Raw genomic sequence first — 23,360 nt, forward strand, 5'->3', positions numbered from 1 at the left:
ATAAATTGTGTTCTATAAGACAACAATTGAGAGCACAAATACACTTCAATGAGCATCTTTCTTTCTGCATGCTTCTGTTGAGGGGTATTTAACAACACTGATATCACTGTACTCAGTTCAGCACGGTTTCTGTTACAGCTCGAGCATAAAAGTGACAAAGACTCAGATGTTGGAGATGAGATTAACATGTCTGAAGGGAGATTAGGGTTCAGCGTAACAATGCAACCACTTACCCTGGTAAAGGTTCCGATAAAGTTGTGGATATCAATGTTTGGCTCTTCTGCATACACGTATGATCTGATTTGGAGAAGGTCCTGTGAGAGATTAGACAACATGACTTAAAATTACCTGAAGAAGAAAAGAAAAGGCTTTACAAGTCCTACATGGTGCAGAACATTGTACATGCAACAATTATTAATGAATTTAATGTTTAGATTGCATACTTAACTTAGCATGTAGTGGCTAAATAAAAGACTTGTTTCTCTCAGTTCAAATTACTCTTGTATTTATTAGTTGTTATAAAAAAAAAGAAAAAGAGAAACAACAACAGGGCAAACATTCAGTTTCCAGTCGAATCGTTACTGCCAGCCTCCATCTACAGTTTACAACTCACGCCAGCAGTTGGTAGTCTCTGCGTGCAGGCCACTGGGAGGCGTAGTTTCCAGTCCGTCTCTCCATCAAGCTGGTCAGTCCGCAGGAAACAGGAGCCTGGAAAAGAGAGGACAAGAGCTGCTACTGACGCCATATGAAAACAGTCACCTCTAGGGGGCAACAACAGAAAGGTTTTTATTTCAAAGAAGGAAACTCATAAGCTCCATTATTGATCACTTCACTGCCTACAGCAGATTATCAACCATACTGAAGGCTAGACTGCGAGTTCATCATATTCTCATCTTTTCTAATAAACATCAATTTTTTAAGTTAATGTTATGTGTGAATTTATTTTAACATGGGGTCACAGATGAACACTGACTACTGGGAACAGGATTGAGCAGTTTATTGCTGTTGGGGTAGAAGTGGAAGCGTCTACCAGACCCCTTCCCCCCCACTGGCCAGCATGAGTCATCCTGCCCAAAACTCTAAATCCTATCCTAGGCCCTTCATAATTGACCTAATGGCCTCCACATGGAATGGGAGATAACCGAGCACTATTTCCAGTAAAACAAAGTTGATGTTTTTCTTCCCCCAACAGGAAGACGCAACAACAACAAGCATGTAGCGTTTCTTTCTTAGTCACATTTGGATTTCTAGGCTATAAATAAAACAGCAGCAGCCTGTGCATTTCAATTTAAACCGCCTTAGTCAATGTTTGGTGTCATCTCCCACAAATGATACACTAATCCATATTTGATTATTCAGATGAGGGATCTTCCCCTCTTGTCTTCTTTTTGTTCTTTGCATTTGATTTTTTTTTGTGTCCCTTGATTTTCCTTTTCATTATCTTCTCATTTGAAAGACAAAATTAGTCAGAGACAAAGATGAAAATCAAACAATGTTTTGTCTATGTGGCCGTGGCAACTCGCCACAATAACTTTGAGTGATAACTTAGTAGTGGTCACGGTTCCGATTTATACAATGTAGGACTTCCTGTCGCAGCTCAGGGCTAATCCCTGCACCTCAGCGCCTTTTTAAACAACTCATTTCCCCAGCCGGCCTGTTGTGGATATATGGATGAATGACCGGCAGATGTTTACCATTTCTTTCAGAGGTCCTTAGAAAGATCATGTCAGCAGGAACACGCTGGTTCTACAAAGAAAGGCAGAAAGAAAAAAAATGGCGTGAACCTTACATCCTGATTCTATACTTTCCTTCTACCTCCTTATGCTCTTGTGACTTTTTTTCACTTCATGTGCCACATTACCAACAGTCAGTCAGTCAAAAATATTAAGCCCCTCAGCAAATCATTCTGTCATGGCCCTAAAAGGACCCAAGCCAGCTTTTACACTCAGCCTGACCCGGCCATTTCACTCAAGATATTACACATTAAATTCACATGACCGCTTTGGCAAAATCTAACTGTTTAGATTTAGTTCACGTGATTAATAGCAGTTTAACAAAGCAAGTCGCATGGCTTTTCAAAGTGAGATTTATTTGAAAACTTTTGCCATCACCTCCACCGATGACTTTGTGAATTGTAACCCAGATGACTCGGAATCACTCGGTCATATTAGCAAAATGTGTAGGACAACATGTGTGACCTTTCCCTCAACTGCACTTAATGAGTGATTCAGAGAGAAGCCCTCCGCTGGAAACTGAAGACAGAACGCGCTTCTCACATTTCATGTACAAAGACCTCAGGGACTCCAGTCTGTCCGCGAGGGGAGCAACACAGCAGATCCAAAACTCACACAGATATCGAACTAGAAACTATAAATGAAATCTCGAGATAAAACTAAAGCGCTTAATTGAATTTGTATTTCAGATCTAATTAAAAGGCATTTCATGTTCACATATGCCACGCGCGCATCGAGTCTGACAGGCCGACACTCAGCATTGATCACAAGATTACAAAATCTTTACTAACTCTTTTCACCTCAGTCACCAGCGGAGCACAGAAGATTAACAACCCCCTCATTACTAGCTGTCATATAAACGGTAACTTGACAGGTCTAAAAAGCAAAACTATTCACAGATGTGGATGAAAAAAAAACTTCAACAAACCTTTTCCACAATTATTAGATCACCAACTTGAATGCCGCTGCTTTTAACCTTCACAGTGCCTGAAATACAGAAGAAAACATAAAGTTAAGTGTTTGGCAAGTTTGAATGTTGATTATAGTCTCACATACACAAAGCTATTTGAAACTTTTACGTGAGTCATGTAGTTAAGAATTTAAATGGAATCTAGACCACCCAACATTTAGATTTTTGTCTTAAAAGTTTCCCTAATTATAAGCTAGTGAGAGAATGTGGTATTTTTTCAGCAAATATGTCTTCACAAAACCCAGACCTCTGGGCGAATTGCATGGCTCACTAGTCACCTGAGTGAATCTGGGAAAGTAAGTCTCCATGAAGATTTGAAAGAATGCTGGGGGAGTTGAGCCTTTTCTTTCATTCCACTTGGAATGAACGGCAAAATTGTTTGGAAGAGATCACTGACCCTTGAACTCTGCCGTGACCTCTGAGCTTTGCATATGTAAGACATTAAAGCACATTAATATCGCTATGCATTCGGGTTCATGGAACTTTACTCTACAAATGCATTTTACTTTTAAACGCTAACACAAAAAAGACCTATTCGGTAACACTTCACACCACAGCTTTTAGCAGAAAAGCATTAAGTGATGAAATGTTCTAGATGGTTTTGACTGATCATATGGCAATATCTCATGCACGTGTATTCATAAACATACAATTTAAAGGAACTTAGACAAAATAACTGCAACCAGTACACCGAGTTCTGACACCATAAAGTTTCTATAAACCACAAAATATGCAGAGGGGCTGCCACCATGGAGGCAACCAGTCATTGTGTTTATGGGTAAAACAAGCTGCCACATCAAAGAGGCAAAGTGATGGAAACCACAAGAGGTCCCATGCTTTTTATTGCTGGTAGCACTTTATACCAAGGCCTCTTATGTACACTTTTACATCTCTGCTTTGAATTACCCACCATTTCCCCCAGCCCCAATAAGTTTTAACAGGACCAACCTCCTACAGTTAATAGACATGTTTGCTAAGAAAACAAAAATGCAACACAGAAATCGACGCAGGTAAAACCTGCTTTCAGTTCTTACCTCTTGTTGAAAGCTTGCTGTAAATCTGAGAGTTCACTTCTTTGTCTCGAAGGTAGCACCTAATTTCTTCAATTGCCTCTCGCATGATGGTAATGATCAAAACAAGACCCTGGAGAGTGACAAGTCACAGTGAAAAAGTAACTAATAAAGTTTATGTGAGTGCTGCAACCGTGGAAGTGAAAAGAAATAGCTAAACCTTAATTTTCAGCAAAAGTACATTTTAAAAAAGCATTGAAGAGGAACACAAATAATGGAAAATGAAGCTGATTGACCTTAATGATTAACAGTAAGTGAAATGCCACATACCAGAGGGACCCAGTAGGTGTAGAGAGCACCTAAGCGTAACTCCTCGACGAATTGAGAGCAGGCCAAAAGCAAAAAGTACAAGTTGAAGAAGTACTTGAACTGATTGAACAGCACCTGAGAACAAAAAGGCAAAGGATCAAGAGTGAAATATTCACAGTTTCGCAAAGCAATGTGCATATGGAGGCTGTTGTTGAATATACACGATTTTCAGTTTCTGGCTTTCCCACAAAGAATAATAACCAGGACTGTGACAAACAGAATTCCAAGTATTATTTTAAGTAGGGTTTAGGAGCTTCATGGTGTAGTACACATTTGCCTAGCAAGCAAAAAATCCCTAGTTGGATCCCGAGAGGAGGCACAAATCCCCCGGGGGCTGCGTTAGGAAGGGCATCTAGTGTAAAAATCTGCTAAAATGCTGCTCAGATATGAGGACCTCTTGTGAATAAGGGAGTAGATAAAAGCAGCTTTCATATTAAATAGGGTTTAATTTACCCAAAAATAACATGTGCTGCCATTTCCCAGAAAACAAAACAAAACAGGAAAATGCTCACTCGCTGCCTCAACCATACACCAATGTCACAACCTTCCCCCTCAAAAGTCTACTTTCCTGCTTGACAGTATGTGACTTAATAGAGAATTTATTTGTCATCTGATCATCAATGAAAATGCCTTTGAGTATGCCTGAAGGATTTTTTTTGTAGTTTCTTTCCGTTATCTTTAGTTTTGTGTAACAAGTATAATATGTTATTTAAAACAAATCTGTTTTCACTGCAGTTCCTCTAATGACCACTTGAGGCTGGCTACAAAAGCGAGTCATTTCCCATCTTAAAAATTACATTACAAAGTACGTTTACAAGCTTGAACAAAAACTGGTTATGGTCTCAACCAGTAGCTTTTCCTCCATAACAAATGTGTGCTGCATGAATCTTTTAATAACACATCCATATTGGATGCTGCTAAGTCTTAAAATCCCAGCTGTGGAGTCTTTGATTGTCAAGTGTGCCCCTCTCTTGCAAACATGATGATTTTTAGCCTTAGAAAACGACAATGGGCGCATCCAAAACACTAAAAATAAGGCCTCAAAATGTGGACTCGCCACCAATTAGGTGACGTCACGGACGCTGGATTCATCTTTCACTATTACTGACATGCAGCACCCAGCAAGACATTGTTCTCTCTAACGGAAATGCTCTCTTGGTTGAGATGACGATGCAATCTGAGTATACCAGCGCATAGGAAGACCACTAGCTGTGAGTTTGCTGGCCTATTATCTTCAGTAGTCTTCCTTTGCCATAAATTGGGACAGTCAGACATCACCTGGATCTTTTCCACATAGCTGGCAGGTTAAAAAGCATTGAATGTCTGACCGTTTGTGTAATTACACGAACAAATACCTGTGTCCGAGAATGTCTAGAACAGCCTGGAGATGCAGTAGAGACAGCTAAAGGCTTGCCTTTTAGGAAATGCAATGACACAGAGTTGAAAGTGGCAAAAATAGCAGTTTAACTGGCAATATGTTAACACACTAAATTAATAAAGAATGAAAATGATCTGACACTGCAATCGTATCCTTTTGAGTGAATTAAAAATCAAAGTTAAAAGATGTTAATCTAGAACTAAAATCACTCCAATTAACTGCAACATTGTCCACATTTACACACAATATCCGAAAAAACCAACCACAGACGTAGCATTGCAGCAAATCTGGCAGCATCTATAGGTGTATAATTTCACAGCTCATATAAGCATCTCACGCACCCTTACTAAAGAAGTACACTTTTCAGTTAGGCGTACAAATCTTTTCATGAACCAACAGATATGGAGCAATGTGCAAACATATATGGCTACTTTTCATCTGCCAGCGTCAGTCTAAAATTCAACACACACACTACAGCTTTGCTCAGTTTCATTACCATCAGCGTGTGAGATTACTACCAGAAAAACTTTTCCTCTAAGAGGAAAGCACATGAGCAACAAATATGTTTTAAATATGATCTAGAGAAAAGAAGTTCTTCACATGAACCTAAGTAAATAAAAAGCATCTTGATTTGCAATGCAAAAAGGCTTTGCTCTTGTCTTTTGCTTTACAAACAAATCTGAGCTACTTTCAACGTCTGACTCCATAAGCAAAAATAAGATCTTAAGACAACTGAATGCCTGGAAAACAAATGCATATGTAAATAAGTTAGGGAAAATACAAAAATCAAAGGCACATAGCTCGGTAACTGCCTTCCATGCAATATCCAACCAAAGTCACATCTGTCACGCAATATCAAGAAAGTGCTTGTATAAGACCTGGTGCTGCGCAGGCGCTGGTCAGCTGGTAGCTGAAACTATGATGCATCTCTCATTCATTCGAATATGCAACATTGTACTGTTTAAAAATGGCAAATTATCTCTTTATACTACTTAGATGCAATCGGAATAAAGTAATTAATATTGAATTCACAAACCAAGCCCGTCCTGCATATCAGGGCTAAGACCGCACAAACAGTGCATCTCTCATATCCTCACATGTATCATCCAATGTTTTGGGTTAGGTTTAGTGTAAGCATAAAGACAGACTACAGTACTCTTATAGGAAACTAAAGAACCAAAAAAGCACTTGTCATTCATAAGGACCTGATCTTATCTGGAGATGCATCACTCGGTCACTTTCTTTATAGTCAGCTGTTTTTATAAAACAAACACTTCACTCTTTTCTGCTTTTTTTTATTGCTTACTCCTGTAAAAGTGACTTTTGGTTGATTAACAAAACATGACATTAAATACTCACAGTTGGTTATGGTGGATGAACCCAGATTACACCCTACTCTATTTAGTGTTTTTATTAATACTGTCATTTTTCAACCAATGCTAAAAATAACTACTAGCTGCAGGCCAAACTAAACCAAACCTGATACTCTGAAGCAGGATAATTTGAAATGAGCATCAATGCCTTGCATACTTACATTACAAGCAACCAACAGGGAGGATTTAAAAAATATCAATTAAGACAGACATATCCTATGATGCTCTGAAAATGTGCCGATCAAACAGACAGTGAATCATGACCAGGAGGAAAGAGCTGGATGACGGCTTCGGGGGGTTAAACAAAGGGCAGGTGAAGCGGTGACCTTTGACTGGCACTAACCCCAGGCAGGAAGGTGAAGAAGTTGTACTTCTGGTTGTTAATGACATTCCTGGGGTACCTCTGCTCCCTTTTTTCTGGGTGGCCGAGCCACACGGTGCGGGGACGGAAGTCACCCATGCCACAGCATCTCGACCACGGGCAGCACCTGAGAGGAGGAGGAGATGGAAGACACAAGTAACACTTCACATTTAATTCCAGTGTTTGATTCTGTAGTAAGGATGCAAAGACAAAGACTATTATGTGACGAAAAGACAATTAATATTTGGGAAGTATTTGAATTCACTCTCCACACCCTGAGAGAGCTGCATTGAGGTAACCCTAATGAATTTCCTCTCACATCTTCTTGTTAATGTGTTGCTTATTGTAGCCAAATCCCACAGCGCACACTGCACTGAGCTACAGACCCATGACCAAAGGTGTCTGGAAAGATCATGCCGTGAAAAATAAATATTAACTTTATCTTGGAAAAGCTGGTCACTCCCTTCAGACTAAGAAAACAAAGCATTTCGTAAAATCCAACGAACAGCTCAGTGGCTTTGCGATTAATAATTGAACCTAACTGTAAACAACATATTTGACTTTTATGGCAGATGACTCAAGTCTTAGATGCCAACAATATCCTGTCTGCCAGGCCTGACAAATTAAAAGAAAAACATCATAGCACCGTAGCAATAATTCAACAACCCTGCAGTGATAATATTTACGTCACTTGGAACCAAGTAGACCCCCTCATACTTGCAGACATAGAAAGAATAAACATGGAAAGCATAACACAGGCCATTAATCTGACTTTGGTGCAATGGCAATTCAAACCCACCCATCCAGACAATTTAAATTGTATTTGTTATGCAATACTGTGTTTCCTAATTAACTGTTTAGAGTAGTATCAGGCATATATAATGAGCAGTCATTATGCTAACCTGTGAAAAGTAGCTAAAACACCCAAGCTGACATATTCAAAATGTTCTCCCTTATGTTAATGAGTGTTACATGTACGTGTTATCAAAATACAGGTTAGTACTGTATATCAACTGATTATTTTTCTAATGCTTTTTAGTCTTTCTGTATAATTCTATATTTACATCAACCGTTAGAGTGGCTGTTTATTCACTAATAAATGGGACACCTAAATGTGGACTGTTATCAGCAATGAGATGACCTTTCCTGATGTCGGCTGCCATGTTTATCCGTTGTGCTGGATGAACTATGTGTCGGAACAAAGTTCAAAGATAGCGTGATGGAGAGATGAAAGACTTATATTAATTATTTTTTCTCATATTATTTTTTAACCTTTTTTCACAAATGGGGGAAACAAACAATCCGCCCAATCCCGAATTTTTAATACAAATTAAATGTGTAAGTGATTTATACAGAGCTCTCCCACTCCATCAGTGTTTTTATAAAGATCACTTTAAAATATTGATATAAAGACCCACTCGACCTCCTGAGACACAGCACCGACTAGTTTGTTGATATCTTTAATTTAAAAAATTACTAAGGAGCTTTACAAAGAAAGTCATGATCCACCTTTGCTTAAATGTTCTAGATTATTTAGTTAATGGAAAACAACAAAATCTCTTTATGTAACATAATCTCAAAAACACAGAGCTCATAAACAACGAGAAGCTGATAGGCATAATGTTTTGGGCATCCACTGGAATGTGTGTGAATGTTAGACAGAAAGCAAATGAAACTAAAACCTCAATCATTTTACTTTATTACACCAAATCCAACGTATACGTGTTTCTTTGATATCATTAAAGACTTATGCAAGGCCCTCAAATGTCTTATTCAAGTGTGCTATACAAATAAACCCTCGCCTTGGCATGCCTCACTCTGTAGGAGGCAAAGAAAGTGCACTGGCTGCACTAATGGTCACTATATATCACACTGCCAGCTAGAAATCATACACCCATCATCCTTGTATATATGCAGGCCTTTATTTCTGCAACATCATAGCTCGTTCGAGGATCTTGGGTCTTTATAACAGGAGGTGACATCACCATGGCAGCCTGATCAGTCTGCTGGAAGCATTTCAGCACTGTGTCTCTCCACTTTCTCCATCATTATTTCTTAGGCCTGCCCCTTTTTGTGGTGGTCAAATAACACTACAGAGGATCACTTCGTCCGTATGTAAAAATTAGGGGCAGAATGTATTTAAATCAGGGCAGACAGCCTGAACTTAATGTCAGGCGAGCAAATATTGACAATGGGCGTTAATATGCACTTGCTACTGCAACCCCGGAACAAGGATGTGTCCGGCTAACATTAGCCGTTTCAAAGCTACAATGAATAGCTACATCATATTTATTAGTACATCTACGGGCTGCTCGTCCTTATGTTTCCCTCCGTACTGATATATTTTACCCAGAAAGCTGCTTAGCTGGTTTCTGAGACAATGTCGACGCGCTCCTGTAAACACTTTTAACCGCTACAGTGACAGCAGGAGATGCGACGAGCGAAGCACGTAAACAAATGGCTTCACAGTGATAATACCGAGCTGTATAACGCCCTTACCCATTTCTGTGTTTACTGTCGTGTCTTTTCGGTCGCCTCACGGGTTGTAGAGGGATATTGTCGGTCATTCCTGCAGCCCCTTGTCGCGGGTGGAAGCTGGAAGGAGTCCGCTTGGCTGTGGAGCTGCTGGGCGGAGGCTTCCCTGAGTGACAGCTGGGACAGTGCTACACCAAGCAAACCAATCTTCCACTGGAGTACTATACCACACTCGTGTCATTAATAATTACTTATTGTATTATTTTTTCAAATAAGGTGTTTTAGTTTTAATAGTATAGTACTAGTAATAGTATTTTTTTTTTCAATGGGGTGGCACAGGAAAGACCAAAAACGAACGAGACACAGTGAGGAGTACAGGAAATCCAGGACACATTACATTAGAAATAAATACAGTAAAAAATATATATATTTTAAAGAAAATCGAGAGAGACAAAAAATTTTAGCAAACAGTTATCAAGTGAAATTTGGCACTAAAAAGTTTAAATAGCTGAATTAAGTGTCATAGATTTTATTTGACATTAAAATAAACAAGCTGTTGAATTTCATACAGTATTTCTGGACTGTCTTGACTGAGGAGTCTTCTCTTTTTAATCAAAAATTATTGGCTTTATTATTAACTCTTCCAACCCCTTGTTTTTTCCTTTTTCATTATTTCTGTCATTTTTCTGACATGTTGATAGGACCATCTCAAGGACTGCTGCTCTGATACTCAGCTGTACAATATCTTTTACTTGATAAATGTTTATATGTTTATTAAAATGTTATCATTTTAATTTCAATGCTACCTGATGACCGCAAAGCCTGCAGCAAAGCAGCCCCAAACCATGTTGTTCTCTCCACTGTGCTTTACAGTTGGGGTATGGTTTGGGTGACAGTAAGGCTTTTCTCCAAACACAGGTTTGTGCAGTTTTTATGACCCATATTTGCTAGCACTATTCTTATTCAGCATGGTTCTTAAGACTAGAAAGGAGTGGTAATGATTTGTTTTTCACTAATTTCAGCATCTTTCCAAAATACCCACAAACAATCTGAGTAGAAAGTGATGTGATCTGATAGACTGTAATGTGATTAACACATATCGCTCAATCCATCCATCTATGGCAGAAGGCCATTTCCCTGAGCCTGGTTCTAAGAGGTTTCTTCCTGTCAAAAGCGTTTCTCTGTATTATTGTAGGGTCTTTACCTTACAATAAAAACCACCTCGAGGCATCTGTTGTTGTGATTTGGCATTATGTAAATAAAACTGAATCGAACCCATCCATCCTTCCATCCAGGCGTCCAATATTAAAACACACCCCAGTGTAATGCAGTCAAATGGGCCAGTCATCAGCCTATTGGGGCATTTTTGAGCACATTAGAAGAGATCTCATAAGACTGTAAAGTGCTTATTTAAAAAGGCTTGAGCAAGGACAAAAGGGTAAACTTAAACGACTGTAGCAAATTGTAAAATTTGTATAATGAGTTTAACCTACAGCAATTAAATTTGCATCCCACAACTTTGACCTCAGCCTGTGACAGAGAAAGAGTCGATTGAAAAAATGATGCGAAAAGGCAGCCACTATGAAAGCATCTATCGTGCGTCATGTTTCAGATATACGCATAAAACATTGCACTATCTTTGTATCTTTTTGTTGTCTGTAATGCTGCTTCCTTAACCACAAGGCTTTTCCCAGCAGGTAGCTCTGCATGTTTTGATTTGGCAGATTTTTACACTAGATGTGCTTCCTGACACATCCCCAAAGGGATTTGTGTATCCTCAAACTGGGGAGCTTTTGCTTGGTAGGGTGAATGTGTAAACCACAACACTACAGAGCCATCTTTTTGTTAGCCCTTACAAAATCTAAAATGATATTGCATAAAAGGTACTATTAAAATGAGCTGACATGCAAACAACTCTCAACAAAGACATCTGACGGTTTTGATTGCCATTCTGTATTTTTGCATTACAGGTTTCTCTGTATATCTGCTCACTCTGTTTGCCTGGAACTACTTTGTATTCCATAGGGAGACTTATGCAAACTAATGGATCATTTCAAAATTCCTCAGGAAGAGGCCACTGTGCTGATTACCAAAAACGGACGATTGGATACCATGCTTCAGTTGGGGATGCAAATAGTTTTTCGTTGAGAATGCAAACTGGCAAAGGATTAATAGCTCCTGTTGGGAAATGAGAATTTAGAAAAAGAAAATAAAATTTCCAGTAGTTATTGAAGGGTGAATTTATGTAAATAAGGGATTTTATGTACATTCAAACAAGCCTGTGTAGCCATAAATATTAGCCTAGAGGTCTGGCTAGCACAATGCTGTCTAGTCTTAAGGCTTTTTAAAAATGTATTTATTTATTTTCATCGCTAAAGTTCGATGATCTTTGAAGTAATGACAGGAGGAATGTTGAAAAAGTCACCCTGATTTTATTTTTCAAAAATCAGAAAACATTTATGTGAAGGAAACCTTTGGAAAAAAAAAAAAAAGAAAAAAAAAAAGAAAAAAAGAAGAAGAAATATTTACACTGTAAACGGATCAAACTGGCTCAACATTACTTGAACTGTAGAGACAACTTGAAAGCAGTTTCTGACATGGTTGCTAAAGAAAGGCACAACTTGGCAAATGCATATCAATAAGGAATGTACAGCAGGGACCTACAAAGCACTTGGACCATTCTGAGTTGTGTAAAGTGTCAGACATACATTCATTACTGTTCAACTCAGCAGGTTGAGAGTGAGAAATCTTATCGCATTATCGGAAAAACTAAACTAAACAATGTACCCAGAAACGTACAGAGCATTGCATTGAGTGTAAGGGGCATGTGGGACAACTAAAATCTAAGAGAGGTAGAACTTACCCCTAAACTCAAGCACTGTGTAATATAAATAAATTAATCATGCTACAAGTTGTATATTACCGTAAACAGCTGTTTGTTACAGGAAGGAAATACACATACAAATGTTGGCTTGACCTCTTCCCCTTTTAGCCAGTACAATTAAGCAGTGACGTAAATGTATCTATACAATGTAAATGAAACTAAAACCTTAAATAAAGTGCAGGCATGAGAACATTAAGCATGGGATAGCCTTCAGAGCTCAGCCAACAAAATTTTACTCCGTAGTTGTAGAAGTGGACTACGTGGGTGTAAAAAATGATTTTAGTAAGCTGACAAAGATGTGATATACATGCCATGTCACAACACAATATCTCAAGTCAAACAGCACCTTTGTTACAACCAGATGGTGCCATGAAATCAGACTAGGCACTTGGAAAAGGGTACAAGTTATTAACTACTGTATCCTGGCGCCAGTGCAACCAAAATTCAGCTATGACTGAACTGTTGCACTTTGAGAGATTTTTGCATTGCCCATTACATTAATCTGATCAGAACGCCTCTTCAATTACAGACAAGCTAATAACATTTACCACTACAAATATGTACAATATCATGTAACCTATGGCACACAACAGGAGGGGGAAGTAGTATGGACACATGTGGTCAAATACGTCATTATTTCTGACTCATCAGGCTGGCACGTTCAGGTTATTTTCCTATTAAAGTCAAAATCCTTCAAAAGTATCAAGGAGACAGTCTTGAATTAAAGCAGTTTCAAGTAAGTTATACATTCAATTTCTGGAGAGACAACAAAACAACTCACTGGGGGAAAAAAAAAAGGAAAAAAAAAGAAAACAAATACCCGCATATATAATTACATGAAATAAAATACAACTACAGTAGTTTTTAGGGATGCACCAACTGGAATCATGAGCTTGGGATATTGTCATTCTCCTCCCTTTCTGTACCAGGGAACCAGAGAAATCTTTTTATAACTAAATTAATAAAGTTTTTCAGCGCTTCATCATGCCATCAAAGTTTATGCAACAATAGACAGACATTAATCGAAAGATCAGCAAGTCTTCTTTGTCAATGTCCTTGAAAAAAAATAAGCTGCTGTATTGATGCATCCCTAGCAGTTATACAGATTTGACTAGTAATAACACTTAAGAATCACTGAGATCAGGAGGAAAATAGCTGCAATAAAGTTAATTGGACATTTTTAACCAATTTAACAGCAAATCAACAAGGATTTCTCAGAATATTGATTGTACCTCAATAAAGAAGAGAGACATTCACAAAAGTGAATGTGTTTATTACCTGATGGATAAAGAAAGAAAGACAAAGGAAACTAATTAACTGCTATTTTGCCCTCTTCCATGAAATGTGGAAACTGTGATTTTGGCACACTGTCTGAGCCATTTTTCTCAATTTCAGCCATGGTGGCAGGCAAGCCTGAGTGGGATCCATCAATCTTCATGAGGCCTCCAGTGGAGCCAATCAGGGGCCCACCAGCAGGGCTCCCAGGGAGTGGGATGCCACCTCCCTGGATGACAGAAATTTCGTTGGTCTTCATGGTCAGGCCACCACTGAAGGTAGCAGTCGCATACTGGTTCCACAGAGATGGGTCAAAGTTCATCGGAGGAGCGACCAGCTCTTTGGGGGCCTGCATCATTTCTGGCATCATCTTTGCATCTGGGGTCATTGCAATCAACGCCATGGGATTATCTAGAGACAGACGCTGGCCACGCCTTGATGAGTTGTTCCACATGTGGGTGCCAATATGAACCTTAAAAAAAAAACAAAAAACCAAAACACTTATTTTTCAGTACATCATCTATATACATGAACTCTAATGCCTAATTTAACCATTTCTCAGACAAGTGATGACTCACCTTTAGATTTCCCTTCGTTGTGAAAGCCCTGCCACAAATGTGGCAGGCGAAAGGCTTCTCTCCTGTATGTGTGCGCTCATGGATCTGCAGGGCACTGGCAGAGGAGAAGTTCTTGCCACAGACATGGCACACATGTGGTTTGGCTGATCGTCGTGGTGCAGGGGAGACTGAGGAGGGCATGGCTGTTCCCTGAGGCACATGGGAGCTGAACAACCCGTGAGGGCCGAGAGGATTCTCTGGGGGAACTTTCATCTCTAGACTGGCCAACGTTGGTGGTATCCTCATGAAAGGCATGTTACTGGAAGCTACTAATACAGAAAGATTGAAGATTAGGTCTACACATTCAAGATGACAGCATCTAATACACTTCACTCAACTTGTAAACTTACCATAGTCTCCATTTGAAAAAGACATGCCAGGCTCTTCCTTAATTGCTTTTGGGGTGAAGCTGCTGGAAGCTGTGAGGTCAAGTGCGCCACTTGACTCATCTTTAGCGTCACCTGACTCTGGTTTTGACCCGCTCTGGGGAAATTCATCAAGAGCAGGCTGAGGAGAGTTGCCATTAAAGTTGTTAACTGGAGAAGAGGAGCGAAAAGACGCAGCCGAGTCTGAGATGGAGGGACTACGGCCGTTTTGATACTCCTGCTCTCTCTGAGCTGGTGGGGATTCTTTGGATGTTCCTTCACTTTCTGAAGTAGTGCTATTTTGTCGTTTCAGTGCAAGAGCATTGGAGAGATTCTTCAAAACATCTAGGCTGGACATTACAGGGGCTGCAAGCTTCTGTGGTTGCTCCTCAGCGGCAGATGGCAGGGAACTGGAGGAGTCATTTGCTGTCTTGTTAAGCTCTGGCTCTTGATCTTCCATGCTGGCTTCAAATCCGTTGGCGTCGATAGACTTCTCTTCTGGGAGAGAAGGCACAATTGCTTCTGCTGGTTCAAACTGGTTTTCTGGCATGGGGGTGTTGGGGATCTGCCCACCCATGTGCATGCGAATGTGCTGCTGTAGAACCACTGCATTTGTGAACTTTTTCTGGCAGATTGGGCATGAGTGTTGCATTTTAAGAGGAGTGCTAGCCCTGTGCACACCATAATGAGCCTTGAGATTACCCTTTGTGGTGAATGCGCGGCCACAGATTTTGCACTTGTACGGCCTTTCGCCAGTGTGTGTGCGATAATGCATTTTGAGTGAGCTCTGACAACTCAGTACCCTATGGCAGATCACACACTCATTGGGATCACCAGTCTTCTTCTCCAGTCCATCCACCATCTGCTGAAGTTTTGCTGTTCCAGAGCTTTGCTCCCCTAAGAGAGAATTACCATTCATGTGGTGCAATGCTCCAAGCATCTCTTTAGCATCTTTCTGGTTGGGCTCCAGGCCCACGTCTTGGCCATACACAGACGAAACATTTGGGGAGCCATTACTTGTTGATGGCGAGGGTCTCTGGGAAAATGGATCACCCCCAAAGCCATCAAATGTTTTAAACCCTGGCATGGATGATGGGCTGAAAACAGCCGCTGGGTGACTTAGCACAGGCTTCATTTCGGTTATGTTTGACTCATCCATGGGTACGGACATACCAAAGGGAATCCCACTGCTGGTCGGAATATTGTCAAGGTGCTCGGGTACAGGATGAGGATTCATGCTGATGTTGGGATATTTGTCTTTATGCCGCTGGAAATGCACTTTGAGGTTTCCCTTGGTTGTGAAACGGTTTCCGCAGATGTTACACTTGAAAGGCCTCTCCCCGGTGTGAGAACGCAAATGAATCTGGAGGGCACTGTCATTGCCAAAAGTCTTTCCACAGTATTTGCACTTGTGCTTGTATAGTGGGTCCCCACTCTTTGATTCCGGTGGGATGTTCAGCATCTTGGGCTTCACTTTTTTGGAGGCATCGATCCCTGCCTGGACTCCACTGAACACGCTAGGGAAACCCAGAACACCTGAAGACTGTGGCATGAGTACTGGTAAACGTCCGGCTAGATCTGGAGCACCCTTTAAAAGGTCTGTGTTTGATGTCATCGAGCCCATTCCTGCATTCAGAGCAGGAGACATGCCAGTGGGTAGAGGTAGTTTACCTTGCTTTAGTTTCTCCATGGAAAGGCTCTGACTGCCGGTTCTTTTTCCTATCAGTGCTGCTGCAGCAGACAGTTGCTGAGAGAGATGTGCACCAAGGGCTCTCAGAGGATCCATTGTTGACTCTACTGATGATTGGAGACTCTGTGGGACCATCATGGCTATTTGGATTCTGATCTGTTCGGTGAGCTGGATTTGCTGTAGCTGTTGCTGCTGGAGGCACACTAGCTGTTCCAGGATTACTGGAATGGCCTGCATGGCATCCTGTGAAGTCTGAGAAGTGTTTGAAGGAATTTGGGAAACAGCCACTTTAGTGTCAGCCATGGTTTCAAGAGTAACATTTGAATCTTGCCTTTTCGGGGAGGGTTGGAAAGTCATCACAGGACTAGCAGACATCTCTCCCCGATCCTGGTGTCTGGAATCATCTGCATTTGCACTGGACTCCTCCTCCAATCTTTCCAGCTGGTCTGTGTTGGCATGCGATGGAGAATGATTGCTGGAGTGGCCGTCTTCGTGATCACTGGCAAGGCCTTCAGAAGAACCCTGTGAATATTTCTCAGGCTCGTCACTGCCGTCTCCATCTTTCATGATGACCACTTGCTGACTTTTTGTGCAATTTTTCTCATGTTCAAGAAATTCTTCTTCGTCAAAGAATTCAGCACAGCACTTGGTGCACACTCTGGTTTCATCCATTCTGAACCTCTTTACTTCATTTCCAATCTCCTCAGCGGAATCACCTTGATGAATCCCTTCAACGAGAGAATAAAATATTTACATTAATACTTCTCATACAATTACAACCATGTTCGTCAAATCAAATAATGTAATTCCTGTAACACATTAAAGGCTACAATGTTTTGTTCATTTGTCAAGATCTGAGATTTTGCTGATTTGGTGTAATGTACTTATTCACTGGCTCACACCATCACATCTAAAAGGGTCCCCCCCCCCCCCCGTTTTGTCCACTCTCTCTAGGTAACTGCACCAGGCTGTAAAAATTGTGAATTGCTCTATTGTCCAAAGGGCCTGTGGAGGGCAATCATTTATCTTTGGCTACCTAGAACAATGTCCACAGAAACAAAGAGCTACAGATTGAGTATCAAGTTACACTCAAGTTAGATTCTGAAAGAAAAAAAGAAAAAAAAAAGACCCCCCCCCCCCCCACCACCAAAAAACACACACAAAAAAGGAAACACCTTACACTAAACTAACCCCAGAAACAATAGAAACAATTTCTCTAAATTGCAGGTTTTATATTGTATAAATGAGAATGGCTCAAACACAAGACAGCTTTACATTTATTAAAACACTTCCCAAGCATTTTTCAGTCTTTTGAAAGATTGATAAGTGCTCCAAGTGAGCATTTTAATTTGTGTGCTAACCAGAGACCATTTCACAACTGGGTGTATTGTTAAATGCTAATGCCTGGAAGAATGGGGGGTAGACCACCTGTTTGCATTTGCCCAAGGAATCTGCTGGACTTGTTAATTGCTCACCAGGCGGCACTGAGGCGGTGTCACGAAAAATTTGCAAACAGCATTACATTCTGATCCATGAGGAAGCGCTAACTATGGCTCTGCAACACTGTTAACGTCGACTGGAAAAGCACCCATGATGCAGCTTAGCAGCATTTAAAACTAAAGAAAAAGAAGTCCTTATCAGAGCGGATCCATCATTAGATAACTACAGGACGCAGCACACTCGCTCGCCACTTGACGGCGCATGAGCCTCCTGTGATCACCTTTGGTGGACAACATGAGGAGGTCAGAGATAACCGTTCAGCTTATGCGGGCTGAATAAGATTCATGCATAACCTTTTGGCATTTTATGCTCTACAGTTCATGAAAAAAAGGAAAACTTGTCATCCCAAGTTTTCTAATTATGAGGGCTACAGCGGCGCTGAAGTTTGCTTATGGCAACACCAAAACGCACCCCCACCCAGTCTCCACAAAAAGGCCACTGCTCCATCCCCCACCTCTCCACATATGTACGAAAGGAAACAGTCATGCATTAAACTGGGGGATTTATTGCCTTTAGGTCGGCTTACTACAGAGTCATATTTCATACAGTTTTGGGTACCTTTGTCTGAAACTTCCAACTGAGGCGCAGATTTGCAAATAAACTCTCGCCAGATTACACAATTATTAATTACAAGGGGCAGAAAGTACGGATAATTATAATTACAGCAGAATAAACTGTAACGATACCTATGGGAATCCGGCACAAAGAGTCAAAGGTACTGCGCAAAATCTAAAAAAGCCGATTCAAATTTAACAGTAAAACCAGCTCGCAATACGTGAATGAAATAAAGTTACACGACAGGCATCCTGACCAAATTAGGTAATTATTCTAAATGTAAAAAGCGTAAACAATCCAAAATGTAGCAACGTGCCCTTCAATGAATCAACAAAAAGTTCAAAGTACTTTACCGTCTTTAATTTAGTCCGCGAAACAACCTCAATTCATTCATTAGAATCAAACCGTCAATATAAACAACGAAACAAGACAAAACAGAGCCAAGAATAAACGATGCTTTTCGGCTTTTACCAAAAAAGAGAGAGACAGAAAGCTTACAATGTTTCAATTTAAAAGAGCCCCTCGTGGAGCACCTGATTTCTAAATGTGTCGCTTCTCGACCGAAGTTTTAGCCCCGGTCAGTTGAGAGGGACAGCAACAGGTCAAAGTGCGAGGAGGACAATGTAAAAGCAGCCCCTCTCCACACTTTTAAATAAAATGTCGATACTGTGTCATTCCTACATGTTAACTTTTCTTGCCAACAAGCTCATCTTTTTGCGTAAACTTACCATTTTCCATCGATCCGGGCTCGTCGGAGTTGATGTGCTGCGGTTTGGCTTGCTTGCGCCGCGACATGGTGCGACCATCAGGAGCAAAGAGTTACAGACAAATTTCCTCCCCTTCTTCAACAGATTCTTCGGCTCGGAAAATTAACCCCTGAAGTAGAAATGCGCATGTCAACGTAATTATTATTATCAATAATGCATTGCGATTTATCACGGTCCCCTGACAGCTGATTGGCTCTGATCCAAGCGCTCACACATTATTTAAATGCGCTCCCTATTGATGAGCGGAGCAGAGTGCCAGAAGGGGGCGGGAGGAGCCATGCTAGTGGATGGCGCTCTGGATGGAGGCAGGGTTAATAACACCCAACTTATAGTACTTTTCCTTGTTCAGGAAAACTATATTTTGCCTGCCACAGAAAGACAAAGGCGACCGAGAGTTCAGCCAAATATTGTTTCTTTGACTTTAAACTCAAAGCAGCGAAATTTAATGATCCGATCCTACTTTATGCCATTTATTTTCATTAAAGCAACTTATTGTTTATGGGTTTTTGGCCATCCCTTTCCAGGAAACTCCACATATTTTACATACAGCGTTTTGTATCCAATAGCATCACTGTAGACTAAGTAGGATGTTCCTACAGGGAAATATGGCAAAATAGTTCTACAGAAAGTCAGTTTATGCTCATCAAAACATAGGCTATAACCATGTACATGCACATATGTGCCCCTCCCTTTAATCTTTTTTAAAAAAGAATATTGTGCACTAGTAAATGTTGATCTCCTAAATATGAAACGTTAGAGTAGTTTTGTCTCAAGGATGTACACTAATGGAGGGAACACAGTCATCTAAGGATACCGTTGAGCCATAACAGGAAACAGAGTCAAACATGAAATGAAAACAACGTCTTGTTGGTTATATTTGAATGAATGAGAAAGCCAAACGGTCAAGCTCCCCCACTACGCAACTCTTTTTTCAAAATAGCTCAAAATGTGTGGTTTTGCATTGAAGGAGCTGGTCAATAAATTATTGTGATGCTAGGTGATGTCCCTAACTGCTGTGTGGTTAACCATTTGCAGTGGTGTATTATTTATTAAAGAGGCTGAATCTGTCACTGTATTTCCTGCTGCTGTACTCGCCATAATAATGTTGTTTTGTCAGGGGGGGAAATCAAAATAAAGAAGAAAAAAAAAACAAGGGTTCTGTTATGGGATCAGGATGATGCTGGAATGACTCTGTTGGTCCTGCTTCACATTAGCATTCACATTGTTGGCACAGTCGGTGTGCCGAAAAAACATTCCAGGAAGTTCACTACACATCACAAAGGAGAATTTACAAAGGGGGAACCTTTATTAATGCAGAGCACAGTGATCACCTCCTGCATGTTTATAGCTCACCACACAACAGCAGTCACCCACAGATTTCTAAAGGGTGCTATATGTTCCGGTGGAAACACACAGTCTTGCTGCAGACTGTGTGTGGGGCAAAGTATAGGAATAGCAGAATATGGTTGTAGTGTAACCTTGGAGTTCTATTTGTAGGTCTTTTTCGCAGATTAACTCATGCAGACATTAATTGGTATACCAAGGGCATACTAAAGTGTTGCTTTCATAGAGGACAGTGAAGGTCACTGTAGTTTGACAAAAGTGTATTTTGGGTAAAATTATGCATGTTGACAGGAAAAGAAGCAACAGGCATACAGATATAAAGCTTGTAAAGGGATTAAACTGTTCGTGGAAGCACAATTGACACATAAATGCAGATCTTGTAGTCTATTAGGCAAGTTAGGGCAAGTGTGTTCATGCTTCATAGATTGAGGCTTGAACGTTAAAGTTTTAAGAAAAGCAAAAAACAAAAGTATAAACCGCAACACTGTAGTTAAGGCTGGTTTTCATGCAACTTCCTATGTGAAAATCAGATCAGCTTGCACTGTATCCTTTCAATTTTTTATTTATTTATACAAAACATGTTTTTGACCCTGATAAGTTCAGGAAACATTTTTAATTTGGATTTTCCTTTTAACAAGTAGCTCCACGCATGAAAGAGTGATTGATACTAGGAGAAAGCGCTGATGTTCATTTAAGAAAATATCATTTAAATGACCTACAGACAGGAGTATGCAAAGTTTCAGTAACTCTTGGTGATACTGGCCTTTCTACCATTCTCTATCACTCTAAAATGCCTCAGTAAGTGTTATATAATGCCACAGCTGATAAGTGTGAGACAAAGACACAGCATTATATTCAAATAAACAAATGTCCTTTAAGGGACTTGCTGAAGGTGAAAAAGAGGGGAGTGTTGTCTAGACAGTTTATAGCCCCAATAAGAAACCATACTTCAATACGCTCTTCTTCAACATTCAATCTATACAACTTAAACTGTGCACAGTTGTAAAATTTGGAAAAATGGCTGACTGCTTGGAAAAAAGTTCCATAAGTAAATAATCATAATTAAATATACCAGCGAATTAAACTAAAAACTGTTTTCTATTCGACACACATTCTTGCTTTGTATAATGTAATACACCATCGAGACATATAGATTCAATGGCCTTGTGTTGAGGTTAGATGCATTTGTTGGTGCCTGAAATCTATAGTGATCATTTTGCACTGTTCAGTTTCAGTTATGTAATTTTTGAGAAAAGAGAAACGGCAGTAGAAGAGGCAGCGAACGCAGAAAGCAAACCTAATACTGTGTCCTTGACCAGGTCATGTATCTGACAATAGTATATCTACACTGGTGACAGAAGGTCTCATAAACGGCCAACAAGGCAGCTTGAAAACAGCCTCAGGACAGTAACTACTGAGTTATTATTTTCTATATCCTGGCCTAATTTTCACCCCCTCCTTGTCTTTTCACAAGAGAGTGCTGTGGGATAGAGAGACTTTAAGTTTCTCAGATGTGTCACTCGATGAGCTTTACGACGACCTTGCAGCGGACAAACAATAACAGCCTGACACTTGCTCAGGAATTGTGAATTGAACATGTGTTTTTTAGGACTCAGTAAAAGATGAAAGGCACAGAGCAATCGGGGAAGGGTGAGCCATTTCACCTCAGTGTGACAATCAGTGCTGCTGTCAAAACAAGCAGATTTGTTTTTTAGCTTTATTTCTGGAAAACCTTTACTCTTCCTTGCTGTCAAATAAAGTGATATAAACAGAAGCTTGCAGAGTTTGAAGAAAACACACCACGTTTGGCTTTTTTCTATATATTCAAGTCTAAAATAAAAGGTAGAGGTTATATTATTTTGTAAAATTGTGCATTCTTGTGATAAAACCTAAAGGCTCATAGCACATAAAAGCTACTACGCAGTATCATTAGCTATGAATCTCTTTGACATGACCCTCATCAACACTCTTGATGACATTTGAGTGTCATTCCCGAGCTCCTTGATTAAATCACCGACATTACACGTGTTAGATTGCAAATAATTAACTGTCTACTGGAGAAGCAAAAGGGAAAAATGGCATTTTTGTTCTATGTAAAGACCTAAAAAAACACCATGCCAGGCTGTCTGACCCTTTTAGATGTTTTCTCACCAGCAGGACACCACAAATAGTCTTTTAATGGTTGACTAGCTTCTTGCTCACTGACATCAGGATTTCTTATGAGTGTATTTCCCAGATCCTGTTTTATTATTTTATCCTTTGATGGCTTTCTTCAGGTGCCCCTTAAAACATTTCCTCCCTTGTAGTCATAAATAACGTCATTAAATTTACACAAAGGACAAAGGGGAATAGTTTTTTTTTTCATGCAAGACTTGAGTCCCATGGAAAGGGTAAGCAGCGCTGAGGATAGGAAAAGAAAATGAAAACAGTTTGGGTGACCTTTTTTGTTACTTAGGTCCAGTGATTTCCCCCTTCATATTTGTCATATCAGAACGTGAGCGCTGCTTGAAGGCAATCAATGTGCCTTTTCTTAAGACTATACAGTCATTTTCCCTGCCACTGTTGATTTTCAATCACCTAAACATGGCATTATCTAGAAAATACAAGTATAGTGGCTCTCTGCAATTACTATAGTGTCCGACTGTTTTCGTTATTGATCAGCAAACACCCTTTGCAATGTCCTCCTTTTCATGA

General features: G+C 40.1%; 2 protein-coding genes across 4 annotated transcripts in view; both read right to left on the reverse strand.

Moving 5' to 3' along the window:
• Window positions 1-23,360, reverse strand: part of atp9a (ATPase phospholipid transporting 9A) — a 66,148-nt gene that overhangs the window by 25,020 nt on the left and 17,768 nt on the right. The window contains exons 1-8 of one of the 2 annotated variants that reach the window (XM_082517503.1): window positions 9,694-9,969; window positions 7,177-7,321; window positions 4,044-4,157; window positions 3,738-3,846; window positions 2,662-2,720; window positions 1,695-1,746; window positions 614-708; window positions 234-314 (exon numbers count right to left, since the gene is read on the reverse strand). In XM_082517503.1, coding sequence (XP_082373629.1) covers window positions 234-314; window positions 614-708; window positions 1,695-1,746; window positions 2,662-2,720; window positions 3,738-3,846; window positions 4,044-4,157; window positions 7,177-7,321; window positions 9,694-9,761 — 723 coding nt within the window. In that variant the 5' untranslated portion in view covers window positions 9,762-9,969. Of the gene's footprint in view, window positions 1-233; window positions 315-613; window positions 709-1,694; window positions 1,747-2,661; window positions 2,721-3,737; window positions 3,847-4,043; window positions 4,158-7,176; window positions 7,322-9,693; window positions 9,970-23,360 lie in introns of those variants that run through there. The other variant, XM_082517504.1, reaches the window with a different exon arrangement.
• Window positions 12,082-19,587, reverse strand: sall4 (spalt-like transcription factor 4). 2 transcript variants are annotated; one of them, XM_082517502.1, is made up of 4 exons: window positions 19,284-19,587; window positions 14,796-17,228; window positions 14,407-14,711; window positions 12,082-14,300 (listed from the first exon to the last, which is right to left on the reverse strand). In XM_082517502.1, the coding sequence occupies exons 1-4, from the start codon at window positions 19,348-19,350 to the stop codon at window positions 13,863-13,865; spliced, it is 3,243 nt and encodes a 1,080-aa protein (XP_082373628.1). In that variant the 5' UTR covers window positions 19,351-19,587; the 3' UTR covers window positions 12,082-13,862. The 2 variants fall into 2 exon arrangements, with proteins under 2 accessions (XP_082373628.1, XP_082373627.1); XM_082517501.1 differs by having other exon boundaries at window positions 14,407-14,714.

Source organism: Aulonocara stuartgranti (genome assembly GCF_965226115.1).
Source record: "Aulonocara stuartgranti genome assembly, chromosome: 20".
Taxonomy (NCBI): Eukaryota; Metazoa; Chordata; class Actinopteri; order Cichliformes; family Cichlidae; genus Aulonocara; species Aulonocara stuartgranti.

What these genes read in the sequence shown, in the direction of transcription:
- sall4 (XM_082517501.1), bottom strand. Translation starts at nt 19,350, where the DNA reads ATGTCGCGGCGCAAGCAAGCCAAACCGCAGCACATCAACTCCGACGAG. An exon ending in GCCCGGATCGATGGAAAATG is followed by an intron (nt 17,229 to 19,283) that starts GTAAGTTTACGC and finishes CTCTCGTTGAAG; the next exon opens with GGATTCATCAAGGTGATTCC. An exon ending in TTTTTCAAATGGAGACTATG is followed by an intron (nt 14,715 to 14,795) that starts GTAAGTTTACAA and finishes TTTCTGTATTAG; the next exon opens with TAGCTTCCAGTAACATGCCT.